The 21,332-nt window shown below is 31.0% G+C and overlaps 2 protein-coding genes across 6 annotated transcripts in view; both read right to left on the reverse strand.

Annotated features, from left to right (window-relative positions):
* Positions 1-475: 475 nt before the first annotated feature.
* LOC111682269 (homeobox protein abdominal-A-like) lies at positions 476-2,072 on the reverse strand. Its single transcript, XM_023444177.2, has one exon. It carries the CDS (start codon positions 2,062-2,064, stop codon positions 979-981), a length of 1,086 nt encoding a protein of 361 aa, XP_023299945.2. The 5' UTR covers positions 2,065-2,072; the 3' UTR covers positions 476-978.
* A 179-nt stretch (positions 2,073-2,251) lies between these two features.
* LOC111682267 (protein scalloped) overlaps positions 2,252-21,332 on the reverse strand; it is a 215,887-nt gene continuing 196,806 nt past the window's right edge. For 2 of the 5 annotated variants that reach the window (XM_046946982.1, XM_046946980.1), the window contains exons 4-10: positions 8,984-9,114; positions 5,549-5,989; positions 3,640-3,680; positions 3,379-3,571; positions 3,068-3,300; positions 2,461-2,695; positions 2,252-2,394 (exon numbers count right to left, since the gene is read on the reverse strand). In XM_046946982.1, the coding sequence (XP_046802938.1) occupies positions 2,281-2,394; positions 2,461-2,695; positions 3,068-3,300; positions 3,379-3,571; positions 3,640-3,680; positions 5,549-5,989; positions 8,984-9,114 (1,388 nt within the window). In that variant the 3' untranslated portion in view covers positions 2,252-2,280. The remainder of the gene's footprint in view (positions 2,395-2,460; positions 2,696-3,067; positions 3,301-3,378; positions 3,572-3,639; positions 3,681-5,548; positions 5,990-8,983; positions 9,115-21,332) is intronic. The other 3 variants (XM_046946981.1, XM_046946984.1, XM_046946983.1) reach the window with 3 other exon arrangements.

The following is a 21,332-nucleotide window of genomic DNA, read 5'->3' on the forward strand; positions in this document are numbered from 1 at the left end:
TTTCAAATACATAATATAATTTATAAATATTTAAAAAAAAACTTTTCGAAAAAGTTATTTTAAACTCTTTGAAGAAAAGTAAGAAAAAGATAATAATACTAAGGACCTTATCTTAACAATATATCACAGGTTTATAAGACAATTTTTCATACAAAAATTTTGTCAATAAACCTTTAATAAATTGTTATAAATAAGGTAGTAAATCTTTGCTCTACGAAAATGTTTACAAATAATTTCGAAAATTTTACACACAATAATGATTTTTTTTTTTAATCTCAATACAATTTTGTTATTTGTAAATATCTTTTCTATTTTAAAGAAATTATTAAATTAATACCCATTTGTTAACAAAAATAATTGCCTGAAGAATTAGTTATGAAATATTTTCAATATGCAATTATCTTTAATACAAATTCTTAAATTTCAAAATTTCTTTAACCTAGAAAGATTTATTATAAAGAAATATTTTCACTAAAATAACATTTCAAGATAAAATAAAAAAAAAAAACTTTACAATTTACTTAAAAAAAAAAAACAAATTAGGAATTTGAAAACTATTCAACAATAGATTTATTCCTAATTCTGGATTTTCGAAATAAATTGGATAAACAATGAAGTTTTAGTGGAGTGGAGATAGTCTGTGTTAAAATCGTCACAAATTCTATCAAATTTGAAAATATTCCCATTAATTGTCTCAAAGAGATCTATAAAACCAATCGATTTTTGCAAGAGTTTAACAAAGATTTCTTTTTAATATCAATTGTATCAAGTTGGGAATTTAAAAAATGCAATTCTACCTTTCAATTTTACTAACAAAATGCTAAATTGTAAAGTCTTTCTTTTAAACAAATGTTATTTTAACAAGAATATTTAAAAAATATAAATTGTTTTTAACGCCATCTTTCCTAAACCTTAAAATTTCCAATATTTTCTATAACATTCACGAAAAAAAAAAAAAAACAAAAAATAAAAACATACTTAATGATGCAGTGACGAGGACAAATCATTGCTATTGCTGGTATTTAGCAATGCTGTACTATTACTACTACCAATACTACTTAAAATATTACTAACACCACCACCACCACTACTCGCGCCCACTACTAAGCCACCCACTAGAGGTGAAGAAGAAGAACTACTATTACTTACAGCTCCAGTAACATTGGCTACTGCTGCGGCGGCCATAGCTGCAGCCGCTGCTGCTGCTGAACTTAAATTTAAAGCTGCACTTTCAGCGGCTGTTGTGTATTCTTGCGCTGATAACTTGAGAAATTGTTCGTAGGCCGTTAGGCGTGAGGAGGCAGCAGCTGCAGAAGCAGTTAAGGGATCTGGGGCTGTGGAAGAAACCATAGAATCCATTTCATTTGTACAAGTTGAATTTGCAGAGGGTGCGGTTGAGGCATGATGATATAGTTTTGTTTGAGAGGTTTGGGAATTTGATGATGTTGCTGTTGTTGTATGATATGATGGAGGTGGTGGTCGTTGTTCGTGAACAACAGGCGCTGCTGCTGTCACTTCTGAGGGTGTCAATTGACACTCAGTCATTGATGTGGTTAAAGGTAAAGGTAACTCTTGTTTTTGTCTTGGATATGCAATATTTTGTGTACAATTAATTAATAGATTGCTGGAGTTTGTAACGGTGTTGTTGTTGTTGTTGCTATTAGCATTAAGCCTCAAATTTGTGTGCTGTTGATGATGATGCTGTTGTAAATGAGAGGATTGCTGTTGCAGCTGCTGCTGGTGATGGTGAGACTGTAGAAGAGTTGGATGATGCAACTGATGGTGTGAAGATTGTGACGTTGTTGTCAAATCTAAATTTTCATGTAGATTTGTTGTAGTATCATTAAGGTTGTCTGTTGTTGAGTATAAATCTTCTCTAGGCTGTAGAGAAGAATGTGACGTCGTTTGTTGCTGTTGTACATCCATGGGTATGGGTGACGTGGGTGATTGTTTAATTATTGTCGTTGTTGTATTGTTGCCAGCTAAATATCTTGTACTATTTACCACCGTCCCACTAGACTCCTTCTTGTCCATTATAACATCACCACGTTCTTCTATAAGCATACTACTGGCTAATCTACTATTGTTTTCACTAACAACCCCATTGCTTAGGTCATCAAGACCTGTTCTAAGGCTGCTGCTATTAACTGTGCCGCTGCTGGTTTTATTAAATTCATTAAGTGCTGCTGTTGTTGTGGACAGTGTATTGTTGTTGTTATTATTACTATTATTATTGTTGTTATTATTATTAGTGTTATTGGCCAATGCTGGGAGTTCATGCTATTCCTTTATTAACCGATAAATGTGATGCGTGGCACCACTATTTTGTGCTGCAACTTCAAAGACATACGCTATACAGAGTAATGTCTCTTGTGTTTCGCGGGATTGAATTACCTTTAAGTAAAATGGAAAACGGTTAATATAACTTATTTGCATTCAGTTTAAATTCAAAATACTTACTTGCAATATTGTAAAATTTTCCAATACACTATTCATCATATAGTGTTCAGGTAAATTTTTCAACTTTTGTATGAAATTAATCATATATTCACACATGGGTGAACGTTCAATACGATAGACAAAACGACCATTTTCCAAGCGTGAATATTCGGTTTCAACTTTTTCCACTACTTGCGAACCAAATGAGCAGACTTTTGTTGAACACACCAAAACCACATTTTCATTACTTTCGTATCTAATGAGGCAGAGATAAAAATTAAGAATAATTTATTAAATTTCGTTTTAAAAGTTATGTTCTAGTTCAATTCCAGTTCATTTATAGTTCAGTACTAGTTCAGTTCCAGTTCTAGTTCAGTTCTAGTTCTAGTTCTAGTTCAGTTCTAGTTCAGTTCTAGTTCAGTTCTAGTTCAGTTCTAGTTCAGTTCTAGTTCAGTTCTAGTTCAGTTCTAGTTCAGTTCTAGTTCAGTTCTAGTTCAGTTCTAGTTCAGTTCTAGTTCAGTTCTAGTTCAGTTCTAGTTCAGTTCTAGTTCAGTTCTAGTTCAGTTCTAGTTCAGTTCTAGTTCAGTTCTAGTTCAGTTCAATAATATTTATATAAATCACTACTTACTGGCTAGTTACGCCATAAAAGTCACCGGTTTCGGTGCCAGTTAAGTCTGTATTTAAATCGGCCCAACATTTCACTAAATAGAAAGCATTCTGCGGACCTTTCTCATAGAGATCTTTAAGACCACCCGATTTTTCTGGGAATTTATCAAAGATTTGTCGTATATCAACAGTCTCAAGTAGGGGATCCGAAAAGGAGGGTTTACCGCCCAATTGTACAAACAAATGCCGGTTGTACTATAATAATGAAAGAATAATTATATATCTTTTTTAATAATTTATCCTTTATAACAAGTTATTGCAAATTATACTCACAATTTCATCTCGTCTTATTTCCATAAACGCTGAAAATTCTAATAATCTAAATTTGTGCGTTGCTATCGCTCTGCCTTCCCACGGCAGCTGTGCTGGCGGAAGTCCAGCTTCAATATCACCAGATACAGCTGTTGATGGTTTGCCGGCGGGATATGGTTGTTGTGCAAATGGTTTTATACTGTAATCATAAAAACTTTGAGGGTCAATGTAATCAGATAAATTATTTTAAACCTTGAAAATTAATAATATATGATAACTTACTCTTGTGAAGTGCTCGGCTGTAGACCGGGTTGCCAAAATTGCTAATGGGTGAAAAAAAAGAAAATTTTTATTAAATTAATAAAAACTTTATAAAAAAATAAATTAAATTGTTATTATTACTTAGGTTTTAGTTTAGTTTAGTTTATTCATTCTTATTTTTTTCAAACATAAAAGCCATTTTTATGAAAAAAGCAAGGTTTTTATTTCCTGTATTAAAAATGAGGCACACATTTATTTAATTACTTTAAAATCTAAATTATATTGATATTTTAAGTTTTCTGCGAAATCAAGCTTTAATCTATTATATTGGTTCCTTATAGTACTAATTGGAATAAAAAGCTAGAATAAATATATAATGCTTATAAAGTTTAAAATCGAACTCATGGGTTTTACATAAGTTAGGGAGCTATAGCCGATAACTGTTTTAAACATTCAAAGTATATCGTGATATCTAACAATGTTATATATCGTGTTGAGAATGATACAGCAAGAAGGAAAGCGCTGCACGATCGCCTTATTAAAGACGTAACATTAAATGTCTTGAGTTCAATGATCTCACTTTTTTAGTCATCTCACTTTACTATGTTTTTACAAAGTCAAGGTGTATATCTTATAACTGTAGGTATAGCGAGTTATGTACGAGCAATTCTCAATTGATATTTCTGAAATCTTTTCATAGTTAAACGATCTCTTGTTGAGAGTTGGTTCAATCAGATCTGATTTGAGTTTACTACTGGAAGTTTCTTGAGATTTGGAAGAGATGTGGACAAATATCTGCTAAGGTCAAGATATTGTAAGAGGTTATTAAGAGAATGATAGTAAAGAATCAAAGGAAAGGCCTTTTAGGACTTTCAAAAGGTTAAGCAACTGCCAGATCAGGCGTTTGCAGATTTCAAGCACATCAAGCACATTATGCGTTATTTCGATTACGTCTATGAATTCAGTTACACAACGACCGAAGAACGGAATCTATTTCAGATCATAGATGAGCTATTGTTAGAGCGTTGAATGGAGAAAATCTAGGTTATATAATCTAATTAAAGCTTTAGAAGAGAATTAGCTAAGATAATTCCACTTTCGATCGTGACAGGCCTGATAATATCTTCTAGTGTTTAGTAGGTATATAGTTTATTTAGTCTTATAGTGTAGAATCTACTTAGTTATGGTTCTTGTGGAACAACTTTCACCAAAGACGTGGATGAATTTTAGAGCAGTTTTCTGATCTTCTAACAGATCAGACGTTTGATAATTTCGAGCACGTCAATGTTATTCTTATAACATTATGGTAAATCTACTGTGGAGTCAACAATTAATTCTTTTAATTAATTGCATTCCAGATTCCTATTGAAACGGTCGTCGATAGTTACTTACTTTATAAATATAATACCCATTATTAAAAGTACATCTAGCACACATACATACATTTAAATTCTCAATGATACCACCACATTTGAAAAATGCATACACATATAACAAAGTCGCTAAATGACTTACGAAAACAATGGGTTAAAGTTAGCAGCGCCTTAAAAATAATTTACATACAAACACACAAACATAATCAGAGATACAGATAAAGAAGGACACACAAATAGCAATTAGTACAAGACAATCTTACTACCGGATATAAAGGCAAGGACGAGGCCACAGGCGTTGATGAACAAGACGAGGCAGCAGCAGCAACAGCTGCCAACTGTTGGTGATGATGTTGCAAATAGCCAGTGTTTAAGGCGGCTGCTGCTGTTGCCGTTGCATGATGTTGCAAATGCGCGGAAGATTGTAGGGTCTTGCTATTGTTATGATTGCCACTAATACTATCAGTTATACTATTATTGCTATTGTTAGGATTACTACTGATAGCAGTAGTAGTTGCTGCTGCAGTTGTTGCAATTGCTGTTACAGGGGTACTAACCGAATTTGTTGTATGTTGATTGTGGTGATGGTGAAGATGATGGTGGGGATGCGGCGGTGGTGGTGGCATATCTGGCCGTAAAGAATGACCCAAAGGATTCGCACTAACAGCCGAAGAGGACGAAGACGACGTGGACGAATTGGCCGACGTGTGATTGTGTAAGGGATGGTGGTGGTGGTGGTGTTGATTACTAGGGTGGTGGTGGTGTTGGTGGTGCAGATGATGGTGTGTATGGTGGGGAGGCACAGCATGATGATGATGGTGGTGGTGTAAACCACTAAGGGCAGAGGCAGCTAATGTCAAATTTTTCACCGCCTGAGCGGATACTATTTGTGAACTGGTCATGCCAGACATGGCCTGTAAAGCTTTTTCCTTTTCATTTAACAGCTGTAAAACGGCCGCATTATTTGCACCGGGACCACCTAAAACACCATTTGGTTCCTGTAACCGAAAATAAAATTTTCAAAGTGAAGTTGTAGAGTGTTGTGAAACAAAAACAAAACTCGTAACTTGGCTTAATTTCTGGGTGGGCGATTTTGGGTTGATTTTGAGTATTAATATGAATGTGATGTGTGTTGTGTAGATGTTAGATGAATGAAGATTGTTGGTTTTTTGGAGAGTTTAATGTTATGGTATCCTTTATGTTTAAGATGTTACCTTGTAAGTTATAGAGTATGTGTGAATTTTAAGTATGATTTTTTTCAAATGGGTTTAAACGCAGCTTGTTTTTAAAAGTAGTTTTGAAAACGACTTTTTTTAATGTTTTAGCATTTTAAATGGGATGATTATGATTTGTTGTTTTTTTTTTGTTTGTATTTACACTGAAAGAAAATATTGACTATTTCTTAAAATTTGTTGATTTATTGTTATATTCGAAAAAAACAAGAAAAAAATTATTTAAGACAGTTGGTCTAATGCAGACTAAATTTGAATTAAGTCAAGGCTCTAGTATAAAGTAGAGAGATTATTCTAGGCTTGTCCATGCTCAAGAATAGAGTCTAGGTTCTTGAGCAGAGTATAGTGTAGTGTAAGTAGAGAGTCTAGTTAAGGCCATGGTAGAGAATCTAGTCTTGTCTATGATTTAGAATAGAGTCTAGCCTTTGCTATAGAATATAATAGAATATAGATTGGTCTAAGCTCTAAAATAGAGTCTTGTTTAAGCTTTAGTATAGAAGAGAGTCTAGTGTCTAGAATAAAATGTCTAGACTCTAGAATAGAGTCTAGTCTGGGCTCTAGGATAGAATAGATTTTAGGCTATACTAGAATAGAATAAAGATTGGTCTAAGCTCTAGAATATAGTTTTGTCTAAGCTCCAGAATATAGTTTTGTCTAAGCTCTAGAACAGAAATGAGTCTAGCGTAGCATCTAGATTAGAATAGTGTCTAGTCTAGGCTCTAGAATAGACTTTAATCTGGGCTCTAGAATAGAGTTTAAGCTTTAGAATAGAAAAGAGTCTAGTATAGGATCTAGAATAGAATAGAGTCTAATCTATGCGCTAGAATAGAGTCTAGTCTGGGCTCTAGAATAAAACAAAGTTTAGGCTCTAGAGCAGACTCTAGTATAGGCTCTAGAATAGACTATAGTATAGGCTCGAAAATAAAGTCAAGTATAGATTTTAGAATAGACTCTACTATATGATCTAGAATATACACTAGTTTAGGTTCTACAATACGCTTCAGCATAGACCCTAGTGTCTTCTTGGCTCTCGTCTTATACAAAGTCTAAACCATTCTCAAATACAGAGATTACATCCTCCAGTTTAGAGTATATTATGGGCCATAGTATAGAGTGTAGTAAAGGATCTAGTATTATGTGTGGTCTCGGAGCTATTCAAGGCCTTAGTAAAGAGTCTATTCTAGGTAATAATACGGAGTATTGTCTCGTCTAAGTGTAGTCTAGACTTCCATATAGAGTCTAGTCTAGATTTAAATCTAGTCAAAAATGTCGTATCTGGACTTATCAAGTAGTACAGGGTCTTGGCTTTAGAATAAAGTATAATCTTAAGTTTAATCTATGTTCTAGTTTAGAATAAAGACTCCAGCTTAGTCTTCAATATGTATTCTAGTTTAAACTCCAGTTAAAAGTCTAATCTCTCTGTAAATAGTAAATAATGATGAAAAAGTTCTTAAAAAGAGACTAAATTTTCTGACAGACATTTATATCTCTGCCTTTAATGTTTTAACATAATTATGTTATAATTTTAATTTATTTCAAATCAAAGTGAGTCAGTCCCTGGGAAAAAATATAATAATTTAAAGTGCTGGCAGAACAGTCTAGAAAAGTTTAAAATATTCTTTTATATATATAGAAAAAAGAAAAACTGTTTTGAGAAATTACAAAAAATTTTAACAATTTTCTTTGACATTATACTTGTTTGTTTTTGTGTTTTATACCTTTATGTTTTTGCCATGACTGTCAAAGGTTTCTTTTTTAAAAGAAAAAAAAAAAAGAAACACAGAACGCACAAAATCTTTTTTGTTAAATGTTTCTTATTTATTTTATATAAAATTTTATTGTTAAAACAAACATACATCTGTATGTATTGTACATATAGTTTGTAGTTTAAGATACATACACTCCCTGGGCAGGATGCAAACCTTTGTATAGTTTATTGCTTTCGTTTGCTATAACTGACTATGAATGCCAGCTTTGCTATGGTAGCAGCCAGCAGTTGTTTCTTGCTGAGCAGTGTATGTACATGAAATGAATTTTATTTTTCTATTTGTTAAAAAAATGCATTTGTGTAAAGTTTTTTTTCAAAAAAAGTTTGTATGTTTTTAATTTTTTTGTAGTTTTTCCTTTTGCAATTTTATTGTTGTTTTCTATGTGCATTGTATTTGTATGTTTCTGGTCTATTTTTTTTGTTGCCTGTGATGGCATCTTTTTCTATGTGAAATATCAAAGTAAGTTAAGTGTTTTTCTCATTTTGTTTTTTTGTAAGAGTTTTATTTGTAATTTATTTAGTTGTAAGTTTAAAATAAATATGTAATACTAAAAAAACTAGAAATCAAACATTGTAAAATCCTTTAACTTTGAAGTTTGCCTCCTAAAACTAGGCAATAGATAGCAATATATCAATGACCCTAAAAATAGGCTTTCAAATTTCTTTTTTATCTTAAAGAGCATTAACTTAAATTTAAATTTTTTTGTTAATTTTTTTAATAAAAACACTTGCTTTTTTCTTTTTTTCAAAAAAATGACTTTCATTTTCTTTGGGAATTTTTCTATTTTTTTTACAATATAATTTTGTATATTAAACGTTAAAATGATAAATTATGAAATAAAGCATGAATTCGCTGAAAACATATACATAGAAAATGGCAAAATATTTATGAGTTTAATGATTTAAAAACGAAATATTAAATTAATAAAATCAAATAAATAAATTAAATTTTTTTATGATTTTAGAAAGCGTCACACAAAAATTTAACTTACAACTTTGATTTTCGCCTGTATTTCGCGCAATTTTCGACGTGCCAACACTTGTATGTGAGAACTGACTTGTTTGCGGGTTCTCGTTTTGCCGGTGCGTAATTTAATATAACGGGCGATAAGTTCGTTGCGTCCTGAAAGTAGAGAAAAGGGGAGGGGGAATTATTAAGAGAAATATAATTAATAATATAAGAAATATTTTGTAAAACTAAAAGTTTATTTGAATATATGTAGTAATGAGTCTAATTAAGGCACTTGTTAAGTTTTAGCATAGAGTCTTTAATAGGCTTTAGTATAGAGTCTAGTGTTAGCTTTAGTCTAAACTCTAATGTAGAGTCGATTGTAGGCTCTTGTAAAGAGACTAGTCGATGCTCTAGTAAAGGCTCTAGTATAGAGTCTAGTCAAGACTCTAGTATAAAGTCTAGTCAGGGCTCTAGTATAGAGTGTAGTATAGGCTCTAGTATAGAGTCTATTATAGACGCTAGTATAGAGTCTAGTACAGGCTCTAGTATATGCTCCAGTATAGAGCCTATACGGCTGTAGTATAGAGTCTAGTATAGGCTGTAGTATAGAGTCTAGTGTAGGTTGTAGTATAGAGTCTAGTATAGGTTCTAGTATAGAGTCTAGTATAGTCTCTAGTATAAAGTCTAGTATAGGCTCTAGTATAGAGTCTAGTAAAGACTCTAGTATAGAGTCTAGTATAGAGTCTAGTATAGAGTCTAGTATAGGCTCTTGTGTAGAGTCTAGTATAGGCTCTTGTGTAGAGTCTAGTATAGGCTCTTGTGTAGAGTCTAGTATAGGCTCTTGTGTAGAGTCTAGTATAGGCTCTTGTGTAGAGTCTAGTATAGGCTCTTGTGTAGAGTCTAGTATAGGCTCTTGTGCAGAGTCTAGTATAGGCTCTTGTGTAGAGTCTAGTACCGGCTCTAGTATAGAGTCTAGTATAGTCTCTAGTATTTAGTAAAGAGTCTAGTATCTAGTAAAGAGTCTAGTATAGGTTTTAGTGTCTAGTATAGGCTCTAGTATAGAGTCTGGTATGGGCTCTAATAAAGAAAATAGTCTAGGCTCTAGAAAAGAGTATTGTCTACGCTCTTTTATAGAGAATAGTCTAGGTTCTAGTATGAGTCTAATCTAGAGTTTAGTTTAGAGTCTATAGAGATTGATCTAGGCTGTAGTAAATAATTGAATCTAGGCTCTAGTATAGAGTTTATTCGAGACTCAAATATAGAGTCTATTCAAGACTCTTGTATAGCCTAGTCTAATTTCTAGTATAGAGTCCAGTCTTGGCTCTAGACTAGAGTCTAGTCTGTGATCTAGAATAGGCTATTGTGTAGTCGAGGCTCTAGTTTAGAGTCTACTCCAGGCTCTATTATATAGACTAGTCTATGTTGCCGTATAGAGTCTTGTCTAGGCTATAGTATTAAGTGTAGTCTAGGCTCTAGTATAGGATCTAGTCTAGTCTATAGTATTAAGTCCATGCTCTATTATAAGATCTAGTCTAGGCTATTGCATTGAGTCTAGCCTTGTATCTAGAATAGAGTCTAGTCTTGGATCTAGGTCAGAGTTTAGTTCAGGATCTAGTTCAGTGACTTAAACATATTCTTGTTCCTAAAAGTATGCTATTATATTTTTTGATAATTCCTAGAAAATATGTTAAGTTATATTTTTTTGTTTCTATAAATTATTTCATAAACATGTTTTGCTAAAGGGCAGAAAAATATTGTTTTGTTAAGTATTTGCGTTTTTTAAAAGTACACTTTAGTATTTCTTAAATCTTCCTAAAAGCATGCTGTTATATACTTTGACTAAAATCCCTGAAAATATGCTAAGATTTAAATTTATTAAAAAAATAAATTTTCAAAGACCAGAAAAAAGATGATTACTTTTACAAGATTTTTTTTAGTTTGGAAGTTATTTATTTTTATTTTAAAGCTTAAATATTTTGCTGCTTCTGACTGTAGTTCTGTCTGTCTGTCTGTCTGTCTGTCTGTCTGTCTGTCTGTCTGTTTGTCCGTCTATCTATCATTGTCTCCATTTGTCTGCTATACATAAGTATTTTAAGCTTTTAATTTCATTTCTATATAATTTTTGTATAACTAATTGCACATTCTTAAAATAGTTTAAGTTTACTTTTAAGTTCCTTTTATAATTTGAGACAAAAACAAAAAATCTGCTCTAGAAAAGCATTAATTTACTTATATTAATCAAAAATTTTATTTTTATGTTTTTTAATCAAAAAAGATTTTTTTCTTTTATTTAATTTTGGTGCAAATTTGCTTTAACTTAAGTTAAAAGAGTCTAGTTATAGTACTTAGAGCAAAACACTTTTTCTATATATTTTAATTGAAAATCCCAATTAACCTCTTTGAGTGATCTTTAATAGACATAGAGAAACGCCCCAATTCATTTCATATTTTATTTAATTTTTTTTAACTATTTTTTCTCTACAGTTCCTTTTTGTAATTTTTTGTTTTTGCATTCAATTGTGTCTAGAGTTTTTGATATAAAAAGACATAGTATAGAAATTTGACCTTTGATCTCGATGGTTTTATTGCATTTATTGTGTTTTTTGTTGTATTGTTTTATTAGTTGGTGTAAATTAACACAATTGTATTATTGTGCTTTGAATTATAAAGTGGGAATTGTATTAAATTGATATTATTTCTCAAAAAAAAAAAATGTTTTAGAAATAAACAAATTTATTTATGAATAAGTTATAACAGAATATAGAACAAGAATTGTTTTGTTTTATTTTTTGCATAAATTTAGTGAAATGAATATGCAAATTAATTATTTTTGAAACAGAAATTAAAATTATTTATAATTTAATATTGAACTGAAAAATTATTTTAAAATGAAACCTTGAAAGTACAATAGTAGACAAGAGTTAGAGTGGTTTTAATTGATTTTGATTTGTAATAGAATCCAGTCAATAGTCTAGTAAATGCTATATTATAGAGTTTAGTTAAGGCTCTAGTAAATTGTTTAGTACAGGATCTAGTATAAAGTCTAATATAGGCTCTAGTATAGAGTCTAGTATAGGCTCTAGTATAGAGTCTAGTACAGGATCGAGTATAGAGTCTAGTATAGGATCGAGTATAGAGTCTAGTATAGGCTCTAGTATAGAGTCTAGTATAGGCCCTAGTATAGAGTGTAGTATAGGCCCTAGTATAGAGTCTAGTATAGGCTCTAGTATAGAGTCTAGTATAGGCTCTAGTATAGAGTCTAGTATAGGCTCTAGTATAGAGTCTAGTATAGGCTCTAGTATAGAGTCTAGTATAGGCTCTAGTATAGAGTCTAGTATAGGCTCTAGTATAGAGTCTAGTATAGGCTCTAGTATAGAGTCTAGTATAGGCTCTAGTATAGAGTCTAGTATAGGCTCTAGTATAGAGTCTAGTATAGGCTCTAGTATAGAGTCTAGTATAGGCTCTAGTATAGGCTCTAGTATAGAGTCTAGTATAGGCTCTAGTATAGAGTCTAGTATAGGCTCTAGTTTAGAGTCTAGTATAGGCTCTAGTTTAGAGTCTAGTATAGGCTCTAGTTTAGAGTACAGTATAGGCTCTAGTATAGAGTCTACTATAGGCTCTAGTTTAGATTCTAGAATAGGCTTTAGTATAGAGTCTATTATAGGCTCTAGTATAGAGTCTAGTAAAGACTGTAGTATAGAGTCTTGTCCGGGATCAAGTATAGAGTCTAGTCTAATATCCAGTATAGAGTCTAGTCTAGGCTCTAGTATAGAGTCTAGTCTGAACTAAAGTATAGGGTCTAGTCTGGGCTCCAGTGTAGAGTTGGGCTTTAGTTTGGAGACTAGTCTAGTATAGAGTCGAAAATAGGCCCTAGTTTATAGTCTAGTTTAGGCTCTAGTATAAACTCTAGTTTATGCTCTGGTATAGAGTCTAGTGTGGGCAAAAGCCTGGGGGCTAGTAAAGAATCTAGTCTGGACTCCATTTTAGAGTCTAGTCTAGTATAGATTCTAGTCTCAGCTCCAGTATGTCCATAGCCTTGTCATACAGTCTGTAGGCTATGGCATAGAAATGTGAATAGACTATTTCATAAATTAGTCAATTGGCTAGAAAGTAGACTAGTCAAAAAATTAATCTACAGACTAAATACTCGTATATTGACATGTCAAGTCTAGAGATTCGTGACTGGATTAGTCATTCAACTAGTACATATACAATACAATGGATTAGTCCATAAACTGGTCTAAATACTATGGTCAATGACTACACCATAAACAAGTAAATCAAATAGTCTATAGACTAGTTAATACACTGGCTAATAGACTAGACTCTTGACAAGCCCATAGACTAGTAATAGATTAATCACCAGACTAGTCAACGGACTGGTCCACAAACTAGAAAATCTTTAGAAATTTAAATTAATTAAAATTTAGAACTAAAATAAATTAAATTTATTAATTTAAATTGAATGAAATTAAAATAATTCTTTAATTTTAGCTTAAAAATACTACTTCCTTATTAGCAACAACAAAAAATATTGCATACTTTTGTCTGCTAAAAATTATCCAAAAATAATGCCTACTTTCAGGCTGATGTTATTAATTAAAGAATTTATTTAATTTAATAAAAAAAATTCTATAGAATTTATCCAACAATAACAACTTGTCTACAAAAATTTTCTCCAAACCCTTAAGTCAAAAGATATAATCATCATAGTCGTCGTCGACAACAACTACAACAACAGCATTCATTTTACATCTCCTACCAGCAGCCCAAACAACACTATACATACTACGAAAATTCACGCTAATTAGTGGTGTGTTATTATTATTTTTCAATTATTTACACTAATTAAAAAGTTATACTTTTTATATAGAACAAAAAAAGAAGGAATATTTTTAAACAACCTAAAAAAAGAACACAACTTTCTTTATTTTTCGCTATAAGGTTTGTCTTCTTGCAGCATTATGACACTTTTACCTGCATAATATTTCCTATTTTTGTGACACACCTGAGCCAAATAAAAAAATGAAATGTTGCTAATTACAAAAACAATTTTTTCCGCTAACTATGACAAGGAAAGGAAAATTCTTAACGTTCACAACAAAGTGATAGTGATAACAACCACAAATATTTTCATCATCAGCAGCAATATCTTCTCATCATGCTTGAAGCCAGAAGTAGATATATGAAAATTTCCAAAAAAAATATTAAAAAAATAAAACTATTGCCAGGCATCATTATCGACATTCTCATCAATATGGCTCCTCTGCTGTTTTGTTTAATAATTCCTAGGGAAACAAAAGGGAATGTGAGAATTTTTTTGGCAAACGTTTTTTGTTATTACTCGTCGTCGTTATTTTCATAATGCATGTGGTAAATATTTGATGTTGTGAAAATTTTTCTTTTTCGATTTTTTTTTGGTTGTTTTGTACTATAAAATCAGCAGAGATAATTGAATATTTTTTTCGTTAATATCCTTTTCTGTTTTTTAAGCAGACAAAGTTGGCATGAGTAAACTTCCAAAAATGTTGATGTGTGTGCGAAGTAGTAACCACATCACTAAAACCATTAATAGCAACACTTTTCATCATTATCGATTTATGAAATATTAGTGGAAAAATCCTTTATAACACAGAAACACACACATACATAGCTTTGGTAGCATATTTTTGGGCGAAAATATATGTGAAATGCATGTGTTATGGTTTTTCTAAAGTTAATAAGATTAGGAATTTTTTGTGTATTTTTAATAAAAAAAAAATAAGTATTTAATATAATTAATAGACTAGTCAATGAACTACTTTATAGACTAGTCAATAATCTGGTCCATAGACATTTTTATATTCTAATTGATAGACTTTTCAATGGTCCTCAGACTAGAATAGTCTGTAGTTCATTTTTAATTAAAAATTTTGTTGTTAATACACTAATTGACTAAGTATTTAGTGAATTATACAATAGTCAATAGCTTACTCCTTAGACTAGCCTACAGCATGGTCCAGAGACTACTCAATAGATTAGTCCGCTGATTAGTTAATACTCTAGTATATAGACTACTCAAAAGCTTATTCTATAGACTACTCAATAGTTTATTCTATAGACTACTCAATAAATAGTCTATTCTATAAACCACTCAATAGTCTATTCTATAGAATACTCAATAGTCTATTCTATAGACTTCTTAATAGTCTATTCTTTAAACTACTCAATAGTCTATTGTAAAGACTACTCAATAGTCTATTTTAAAGAGTACTCAATAGTCTATTCTTTAGAATACTCAATAGTCTATTCTAAGGACTACTCAATAGTCTATTTTATAGACTACTCAATAGTTTATTCTATAGACTACTCAATAGTCTATTCTATAGACTACTCAGAAGTTTATTCTATAGACTACTCAATAGTCTATTCTATAAACTACTCAATAGTCTATTCTAAACACTATCCAGACTTGTTAATGGCCTTGTTCAAAGAATAGTTAATAGTCAACAGACTAGCAAATTGTCTAGGCTATTCAATAGTCTTGTCCATAGACTAGTCAACAGTCTAGTTCATATTTTAGTTAATAGTCTTGACCACAGATTAGTCAATAGTTTAGTCCATAGATTAGTTAATAGTATAGTTCAAAGACTAGATAATTTTCACGTTCATTGATTAGTCCATAAACTAGTCAACAGACTAGTATGTAGACTTTCAACAGTCTAGTCTTTGGATAAGTCCATAGACTGGCTCTTAGACTAGTTACAGACTAGTCAATAGAATAGTTCACTACTCATAGACTAGTCCATTGACTAGTTTATTGACAAGTCCATAGACTAGTCAATAGAATAGTATATTCCAAAACTAGCCAAGAGTCTAGCTCATAGACAAGTTAGTAGTCCTTAGACTAATCAATAGTCAAGTTTATATCTATATACTAGTACTAGTCTAGAAACTAGATCACAGACTTTCAATAACGAGGCACTTGACTTTTCACTAGCATAGCTTTAGGTCAAACTCAATAATAAATATTTCAACACAAAGTGTAGCATAACTTTAAGTCCAAAAATTTAAAGTATAATTTTAGGCGAAAATCAATAAACTATAAGATTTTAAATAAAATCACTAAAAATAGTTATAAACTGTCAACTACAAAAATATCGTTATCGTTTTTTGTTTTGTTTTTTTGCTGCCAACTTATTGTTGTCAATAAATTACAACCATTTAAGTTTAACAAATAGAAAAAGATTAAAGATATTCATTCACCTTAGTTCCTTGTTGCAAAAGTAAATTCAAACAACAGCAAAAATAACATAAATGAATGACAACAACATCATGTACAATGACTATTATGTATAAAATGTCTAGCTGATTTTTAAGATGTCTACGAATGGTGAGTGGAAGTACTCATATACAAACATACGAACATACAACACATATCTTATGAGTTTTTCTTTAAAGTAATTTTTTTCCATTATTCTTCATGTTTTAAAGAGACACCTACACATTTCCTTTTATTATTTGAATATGCTATTATTTTGTTTTTTTGCTCGTACATATTTAAGTTTAAATAAACTTTATTACATTTAATTTGTTTTAAGCTTTAGCAAAAAGTTATTTGTATATCTATAGAATTTATTATTAAAGTTTATATATCATGAATGAACTCCTGGCTAAAAAGAGCACCATTTATTATTATGATAAAAAAATATGACTTTAGAACTGCACCCGCCTTTTAGCATATTTTTTGGTTTAACAATTTTTTTTCTAGCATAAATTTGAAAGAACGTAAGTAACGACAACGATTATGTATCTTTTAAAGATTTTTGAAGAGTTTTTTTTTTATTTTATTATTGTTGATTCTTGCCTTTGGAGTCTATTGGTCAAACCTTAATGTTGTCTTCTGTCTAAGACATTTAAGTCATATTTCATCATCATCATCACATCATGTTTTCGTTTTTATGCAAATTGTAAATTTATTTCAAAAAGATACAAACAACCAACATTTTAAAGTAAATTGTGAATACATATCTGTAAGTTTTTTTAGATTATGAGTGTAATTTATTTAAAATTGTTGAAATTTGTCAGCTTGGATTTTTTTGGTTTATCTTAAATGTTTATAGTTGGAGTTAAGCTAGAGAAAAATTTAAGTTATTGCTGATAATTTTAGGTGGTAGTGCCCGACTGTAATGTAATTTTTTTGAATTATAGGCATAATGATATTAGAATATGACTTTCCATTGAAACCACTTTTCTATCAACATACTTTTCAGTGACTACTAAATATCTCTCATTACATTACAGCAGTGTTTTAACGTCTTATTAAGATGTCATCTTCTTCGCGAAGTTATAAAAGCTGTTTACATTTATTTATACGATTTACCTGATTTCTATCAACATAGTTTTTAGTGGCTACTACATACCTCTCTGATTATATAGAAGCAGTGTTATAATGTCTTATTGACAATGCTTTATGTAAATACATATTTTCTAATTCATTAGTCATCTTCTCCATTAAGTTATAGAAGTCGTATACGTTTATTCATACGATTAACATTGACTATATTTTTTTTATTACTTGAAAGCGTTTGTGGTAAGTATTTACCTTTAATGACATCAGTGTGTTAAAATAATAACTTATAATGCATTTTAAACTCCTTACTTGGTAATGCAAGTATTTGCTGGGTTGTTTTAGGATATGTAAACATTGAAACTTAAAGATTTATTCAGAGAAAACCTGTCTGTCTATATTTATAAAGTGACTTCTTCTTATTCCTCAACTAATGATATATTATATTCAGACTAACTTTTTATATTCCGACGATAATTGTTTTCTAAGGCTTATGACTTATACATAAGCTATATACTTATACAATATTGTGGAATTACTGTCAGTTATAACAGTAATATGTCGATATATATAAAAATATAGCTTTATACTAAAACTGAAGTTTTATACTGGCATTTACTTTCGACAGACTGAAGTGCTCTAAAAGAACCACAACCGGATACTTTTCTAGAAATAAACTTTGTATCATATCGCCGATTATTAGCAATAAAAGTGAGCAGAAGAAAGGGAGCTGAGAATGTTATCAGAATGCAGTTAAAACCGTTTGAAGCAACAAAGCTTTAATTGAAAATATGAGCAAGAAAAGCCCATTGAGATTAAAGTAACGGAAGACGGAGAGTGTGTTGGTTCGTTTTTTTCAGAGAATACAAGGGTTTACAGGCAAAACTATACAAGATTGATCCAAGCGATTGAGAAGAATGTAGAGCTTTCGGAGAGGACAGTGAAATCTATATTTTGGGTCTGATGTTATTTCAATTATTACATCTCTCAGAAACACTGATTGAAAAAAGCCAAGGAACTACGTCCAGAACTTTCGACCACAATTCCTTATACAAAAATTTGTATCAGGCCCTTTTTATAATATATTCCATTAGAGGGAACACTCAACAGGCCCATTATTCCTTTAGGTGTATCCAAAGCAACATTCTCTTTTCAACCTCACTTAACGTCGCAATCCGCTAAAATGCTTTTTTTAAAGATTTCTTTTCAACGCCCAGTTCATAATAATCTTACACACTTTTCGTTATAAATTAAGTCTATAGTTTTATGTTCAGACTATTGTGGAACCATCTTAATTTTATGTTCGAATTACTAATCTTATATTGAAAGTATATACTCAGACATTTTTACTGCACTGAGATTTAATATTTGATCTATGTTCAGAATACCGTTAATTTGATGGACCAAAAGAAAATCTTGAAAAATAACCATCATGTAGTGATATAGATTCCGCTATCAACACTTTCTGTTAGAGAAATTGTATATGTTGTATGGTATTAGACCTTAGAGATATCATCTAATACCGTTACATTCAGGTCTGAGTTGGGGAACAACTCTCGCGTCATCGCGATTATATCTTAAACGCGTTCAGGCTTGTGTTTGTTGCCAGGCTTTCGACAGTTTTGAGTCTCGCTCGCACTGGTGTAGTGTATTACTTCATATAACTGTTCAAAGTAATATGTTGTGTACATTAACCTCGTGCTTTCGCATCACCTCAAGTGAGGTTATGTTTTATTGGTGCAGACCATAAAATACTCAAACGTTTATACCCTGGTGGAGACCATTAAAACTCAACTGTTTATACTCTGGTGTTTAAAGGTTTTCAGCTTCCTATATGAAGATATAGGTCGATTTGGAGGATTTCCTTTAAACCAATGTGGGACATCCTCAGCCAACAAAATTTCATCAACAAATTCCCCTGTTGTGAAATTTGTTGATGAAATTGAAACAGCTGTTCCCTATAAAATCAACTATTGTGAATGAATTGTTCACAACAAGTTCACGATAACATTTTTCCCTTCAAGGGAAATGAATATTTCAAGGGAACAATATTTTCACTTTTATTGGCGATAGGGGTGATTATGTTTGGAAAACTTTTTCTTTCAAATTAAGACACAGAGTAACAGCCCTGGTTACGGCCTGACTTTTTCATCAATGAGAACTAATGCTTTTCACTGGTTGAGAGAGGCACTTTACAGTAATGATGCTTTTTTGTTTGTCACTAATCTATAGATCTGGTTTATTATGAAAAAATTTGTATAAATTTTCGTTAATTTTAGTAATAGTAGTTTTAAGTTTAGATCTTAAAAGGATTTAGTTAATTATAGCAAGAATTGGTAGAAAGACAGACAGACAAACATTTTTCTAGAGAAAAGAAAACTGAATAGAAAAGTTCCTTTTAAAAGCGATAAAACTATAAACGTATTAAAATATTTTCGAAATCCTGATAATTTATTAGAAAATGTAAAAATCTAAGATTAATTTCTATTAAGCAGTATGTCTTACATCTGAATAACTTAAAAACTCTAGCCTACTTTTAGTGTAAGCAATAAATTCTTAATATAAAGCATACTTTAAGGCTGGTTAAACAAAAATATCTCTCTGTATACCAACATTAGTAAAGTAAAAGAAAACAACTTTTCTTTAACAAAAAAATGTTCTTTCATAACAACATTATATAGGTTTCGGTTTAATTTAAAAAAATGTGTATAAATTTTTCTTTTGTGTAAGTAGTTTGCGCGTTTTTTCAAAAGAAACATGATTCTTACAAGAGTCAAAGAGCGCGCTAAAAAGAATTTTTGCTTATTCTTTTTTTTTGCGTTTTGTTTTTGTTTGCGGAAAATGTATTCATTTAAACGCTGCTATCATGACTGACTGGCTGGTGTTATTGTATTTGTTTATTATTTAACTTCCGTTTAGTTTTTCACACCTTTTTCTTGCTTCCTTTTCCTTATAAACCAGCTCACTCTCTACTACTTTCTATGTAGACTTTTTGTTTTATAGTTTTCATTTTTTTGGGTGACATAACCTCATGCTATTGACATAAACATCCTGACAGGTTGACTGTATGTGTGGAAGGCAGGCAAACGGGCTGTTAGCCAATCTTATGTTGGCCATGTATTTAAAATGTTTATGGTGTTGGAGATTGGTATAAACTCCTCATAAAGTATAAAGTTTAAAATTTTTGTTTACTTTTGTAATGATAGTCTTTCCAAAAAAAAAGTTCAACAAAAAGAAACAGTTTTCGAAAGAATAACATTAAACTAGATATTTTAAACAGTCATGGGGAAGTTTTCATAAAATAGTGATACGGTTGCTTTTTTAGCAAGTTGTTCTTGTTAGGCACCTGTTTTAGTAAAAGTCAAATAGTTGCCCATCACTGCTTTACATGTATTTTATTTGTATACCGGCTGTATAATGTGCTTTCAACAGCAAAGTTGCCAAAGAGAAATGTTTATTCTTGTTTTTGCCTGTGTTAACTGTGTGTAATTGTTTGTTATTGCTGTTGTAGTTGTTGTTGTTGTGTTCCAAATGGGTGTATAAATGGGTAGTCGTTAGACTATTTGTGCTTGTTGCTGGCAGCCATTGAGGCAGTCAGGGAAGCAGGACTTCTTCATTTTGTTTCGCTCTAGCTTTGTGATGATGTGAAAGTGTAAACAATTTTCCCGTTATAATGTCTGACTTTTTGTTTATATTTATAATGTTGTTGTTGTTCTTGTTGTTATAGTTGTTTATTTTTGTTGTAAACATATTCCCCAAATCTTCGTTTTTAACAAACTTTATGTTGAGAGTTGTTGTTTTTGGGGATTTGTTGCAAAAAGTTTATGTAGATTGTTTTCTTTTTGTAAATACATCTACCATTTGTGGCATGTTCTTTTGTTGTGTTATTATAGCCTGCTTGCAACATTTAGTAAAACAAAAGTTCTTATGTTCATTTTTTTCTTTCTCTCTTTTATACAGTTCAGTTGTTAATATTAGTGGGTTTTTAATACTTATTTCCCGAGTCTTTCGTATAGTGTCTTATATTTTGATTAATTTATGAGTTTTTCAAGTTTAATTG

The sequence above is a fragment of the Lucilia cuprina genome, chromosome 3 (genome assembly GCF_022045245.1).
Source record: "Lucilia cuprina isolate Lc7/37 chromosome 3, ASM2204524v1, whole genome shotgun sequence".
Taxonomy (NCBI): domain Eukaryota; kingdom Metazoa; phylum Arthropoda; class Insecta; order Diptera; family Calliphoridae; genus Lucilia; species Lucilia cuprina.

Excerpts from the sequence above, each read along its gene's own strand:
- LOC111682269 (XM_023444177.2), bottom strand. The coding sequence starts at position 2,064 with ATGCTTATAGAAGAACGTGGTGATGTTATAATGGACAAGAAGGAGTCT.